The sequence below is a fragment of the Gossypium raimondii genome, chromosome 8 (genome assembly GCF_025698545.1).
Source record: "Gossypium raimondii isolate GPD5lz chromosome 8, ASM2569854v1, whole genome shotgun sequence".
NCBI classification, from domain to species: Eukaryota; Viridiplantae; Streptophyta; class Magnoliopsida; order Malvales; family Malvaceae; genus Gossypium; species Gossypium raimondii.
Window position 1 is genome coordinate 33,129,556 of NC_068572.1, and position 4,595 is coordinate 33,134,150.

Here is a 4,595-nt window from a genome sequence, read left to right on the forward strand (position 1 = left end):
TGTAATTAACAGTGAATCATGAAGAAAATGTTGTAATGTTCAAGAAATGAAAATAAATAAAGAAAAAATTGCAATGTTCAAGAATTGAGGTCGAGTTTTTTTTTTTTTTTTCCCTTTGTACAAATCCCTGATTTTAAATTCCAAATCCCATATATTCCACTGAAGTATACCTTGTATCAATTTAAAGACTAACCAATGTAGTCGAGGAATTCGAGTTCCTACCTGTTTTGATGATATTGCAAATTCGACAGTGAAGTATTCAGAAAGCATATTAAATACCGGTCCTACATCTAACAGCTCATATTGACACTCACAAACCAAAACCGATGGCCTTGTACACAAAGAAATGGTATTACTCATAGTATCCTCAATATGCAAAAAAGACAGGAAAAAGAACTTACATACTGCATAAACTGAAGCTCTGTAGATTACACTGAACAGATATACTCGTACACATAATTGTAATACTAAATCATCACCGTAGTCCTAATTAATAGAAGGACTCTAAATGAAACATGTCAGCTATACACAATAAAAAACAGAGCATCGAATTACAAGATATTCATTTTGCTAACCAAAACAAGAAGCAAGAGTAACATCACAGCTACTTGAAACATAACAGCAAACTGCTTATGCCAGCGGCTAGTGGAAAACTGCTTTGAGCAAAGAGCTGAAACAATGGTCTTTGACTTCAAAAAACCCTTTTTGCTTGATTCAGAAAGGGATATTTCATGGGGTATGTCCATGGTGCCACAGGCAGCATCACTACCAGATGCTATATTCTCTTCCATGACTTTTACGTCCTGCAAAGACAACTTCTAATAAGATCCAATACATATCTGGATTTAGCAGTGGTTTTATACCATATCAGTTACAAATTTCTCACCTTGGTAACAACTGGTTTTGAACCATCTTTTTTTCCTTCACTATAATAAGTGCCAACTTGAAGTTTACACTGCAGACGTATTCTTCTTGGGGCATAACCCTGTGTCACGGAGTTCTTAATGTTTGTTTGACTTTGAGCAGCATGAGGCCTAATCCTGATTCCGGTGATAGCATTATCAAGATTACAAGTTGTAGTCACATGATTGCTTGGTTCTTCTTTACTATTTAACACAATGTCCTTGTTTATTGGAATCGTGCAATCTTGGGCAGTGGCTTTAATCTCTAGAGGAGTTCCTTTGTCAGCAATTTCTCTCCCAAGCTGTTCCAAAGGAAATTTCTCGTTTTAGGGAGGAAGAAAGGATAATTTGAAATGAAAAAAAAATATATCTAATGCTACAAGATACAAATATGAAACTATGCATATATGCAATCATAATTCATAGACCAGTCTAAACCATACACTTGAATGAATCTTCACACTGTACAATGTTAAGCAAGTACTAAAATAGACAAGATGTCATACCTGGCTTCCAATCATCAATACTTGGGCCACTTCAGCATCTTGTTCACTGCGTATTCTACCATCCTCAACAACGGCCATGGTTTTAGGGGTCTCACTTTCATTAGCTGAATACTGCTGACTGCTAGAGTCAACACTGTAGTAGTCATCTGAATTGTTAAGGATAGAATTTAAGAAATCAGAAATAGAAGCATCATTTTGATTTGTCTCATGCTCAAACTCCACCGCACTTAAACTGCTCCCAACTTGATGGAACATCCAAGGAGCCTGCTCTGCTTCAACCTGTGAGCGCAGTGGAGAAAAGAATTTGCAGTCCGGTGGCTCCACCATGGGATCATAAAAATGATTCAAAGCTTCTCCAACTTGATCGACCTGAAACTGAACAACATTAATGCTACAGCAATTATTAAAAAACAAAATCTAAAATCCAAATTCAGTTTCCTTTTTCACCTTGTCAGTCACAATTTCTGCCACTTGACCAGTTACACTGTAAGCTTTAGAGTCAACGATATTGCACTCTAACATAGGTGGAACAGCGTTAGAAACCACTTCATTTGGCAGTCCCCCAGAACAAGTTCCATTGTTATGGGGAAACTTTGGTTGGGCTACCCCTTCCAGCGCAGGTGAGTCTTCAGGTCCTTCTAACTCAGACTGCATGTCTTCAGTAGGAGAAGATACATCAACTTCATCACCATTAGTATCTTCAATGCTCTCGTCTTGTTTCTTGAAGAGACGACAAATTACAAACGGATTCTGCACACAAATAACGAATATGTGAAAAAACTATCACCCGAACTTCAACACATTATCAACAATTGACCCAACAACACTAGAAATCGTGTACAAAACAAAACTATCAACCCAATTGAAAACAGAAATCAATGTAAACGTAGTCGCATAACAATTCTTGCACCAAAATTAAACCACATCAAGGAAATTCGTGATGTCAACTAATTTACACTACTCATATTCAAAACCAACCTTTATCTTCCATGATCATAGGGAAAAGGGTAAGTAAAGGGTAAAAGGAGGAACCTGTCCAGGCTTGGTGCCGTCAAGCTCAATGAGTGTAGTACGGTACTCATGCATAACCCAATTAGTTCGCTTCCCCCTAGGAGCCCTGCCGGTATAAAACACCAGACTTTTCTTCATGCCGATCAAGCTGGACCCAGACTTAATCTTACGATCCTTACCCGTAGCCTTCCAGTAACCAGCTTCCGTAGCCCTATTAAGCCTATTGCCGTTTGGATACTTCCTGTCGAGTGGGCAAAAGAAAAACCACTCGGGATCACGAGTCTGTATAGCAGACATATGAGGTAAATCCCACGGCTCACATTTACAAACATCGATTTCACGAATGACTTCAACCTCATCATTTCTTTTTCCGTTTATCTTAGCCCGTAAGTAAAAATGGATCAATTCCTCGTCCGTTGGTCGGAACCGAAATCCGATAGGCAGTGAATTCAGTGATAGAACAGCCATGACAAATGTTGATAAAATAAATTTATAAGAGTTTAGTTGAGTGATTTTCAGAAAACAATTTTTTCTAAAAAAAAGAAAAAGAAAAGGAGATTCAAGGAGGGATAGTATTTTGGAAGATTAAAGGAGAAGAAGATGGCCCATACTTTCAGTTGATACAAGGGAAAAGAGTTTAGAAAGTCGTCAACTCTTTTATTTATATTTATTTTTCATTAATTTTAACGTTATGCATTGACTTTATCCGTGTTTCAATCCGCGTATGGTTTATGCTTTTACTAATATGCCCAAATACTGAAGATTGTTTTAATATTGCATGTAGGTATTTCTCTTATAAAACAAAGGGCGTATTATTAGAAAGCCAGAGAAAAATTGAGTAAGCCGGCTAATGGAATTCTGACATGTGGCCTCATGTTGAAAAGCGTGAGGTTTAGAGAAATTACAGAGTTCCGAGCATTTCCTATTTGGGGGGGGGGGGTTACAATTATTTACAAGGTTGTTTGTAGGCTCTTTTACCTAAATAATATAAAAAAAATTAATAACAGCTATATTCATAAGATTATTTATCAAAATGGTATAATTTTATTGGTGCCACCTGTCAAATTGGCGACACTAAATTGAAATGTAATAATTTAAAATATTTAGGGACTTGATATACAAACATTTCATTTTAAGTGGCTGCTAAAAAGAAGTGAAAGGGTGCCGCTACAAACCTTAAATGTGGCTAATTATCTTGTAAGCCCTCTTTATTTATTATTTTCTTTTTATTCCCCTTCAACTCACTATATTGTGTTTTAAACAAACTTTTAACCTATTTTTGTAGTTAAATAAGCCATTAACTTATGATTTTTACTCATAAAATCCCTTTATTTTAATATTAAAGTAAATATATTTTACCTAAAGTGAAGTTATTTAAAAAATATAAACTAATTCACATTTTATGTTGATGTGAGTTTGATGAGAATAGTTTATTAAATAAAAAATAAAATTTTAAAATTTCTTGAGAGTGCTTATATACATGATATTCTTAATTACTCTTCGAAATTTTTATTACGTTTTAGATTTTATCTTGATGTTAAAATGTATATAATTTTATTTCATCAACAAAAATTAAGATAAGAGCTTGAAATTCAAAATATATTTACTTTAATATTAAAATAAAGGGCTTTTATGAGTAAAAATCATAAGTTAAGAGCTTATATAACTACAAAAATAGGTTAAGGGCTTGTTGAAACACAATATAGTGAGTTGAAGGGGAATAAAAATAAAATAAAAATAAGAAAGGCTTATAAAGCAATTAATCACATTTAAGGTTTGGTGTCGCCACACTATCAGGTAGCACCCTTTCACTTTTTTTCAGCAACCACTCAAAATGGAAAATTTGCATATCAAGTCCTTGAATACTTTAGATCATTACATTTCAGTCTAGTGTCTCCAATTTGACAGGTGGCACCAATAAAACCATACCATTTTGGTAAATAATCTAATGGGCATGCCATTTCAGTTATTAATTTTATTTTTTGTATTATTTAAGTAAAAAAGCCTAGTTTGTATAATATTGGATGTTGCTTGATACATTGACGGTATCATCCTAAATTCTTTTTTATTATTAGTCAATTATATTGTATGAAAAAATAATTTTTAACGGTGTCGTCTAATAGATTGGCGTTATCGGCATGTAATTTTTTTTAAAAAATACCCATATTTCCTCCTA

The 4,595-nt window shown here is 34.4% G+C and overlaps 1 protein-coding gene across 1 annotated transcript; it reads right to left on the reverse strand.

Annotated features, from left to right (window-relative positions):
- Nucleotides 1–332: 332 nt before the first annotated feature.
- On the reverse strand, nt 333–3,057 carry LOC105791253 (NAC domain-containing protein 91). Its single transcript, XM_052634688.1, has 5 exons — nt 2,441–3,057; nt 1,856–2,158; nt 1,409–1,777; nt 887–1,204; nt 333–803 (listed from the first exon to the last, which is right to left on the reverse strand). Exons 1-5 carry the CDS (start codon nt 2,885–2,887, stop codon nt 552–554), a joined length of 1,689 nt encoding a protein of 562 aa, XP_052490648.1. The 5' UTR covers nt 2,888–3,057; the 3' UTR covers nt 333–551.
- Nucleotides 3,058–4,595: the final 1,538 nt, after the last annotated feature.

What these genes read in the sequence shown, in the direction of transcription:
- LOC105791253 (XM_052634688.1), bottom strand. Translation starts at nt 2,887, where the DNA reads ATGGCTGTTCTATCACTGAATTCACTGCCTATCGGATTTCGGTTCCGA. An exon ending in ACGGCACCAAGCCTGGACAG is followed by an intron (nt 2,159 to 2,440) that starts GTTCCTCCTTTT and finishes ATTTGTGTGCAG; the next exon opens with AATCCGTTTGTAATTTGTCG. An exon ending in CAAAACCAGTTGTTACCAAG is followed by an intron (nt 804 to 886) that starts GTGAGAAATTTG and finishes TTGTCTTTGCAG; the next exon opens with GACGTAAAAGTCATGGAAGA.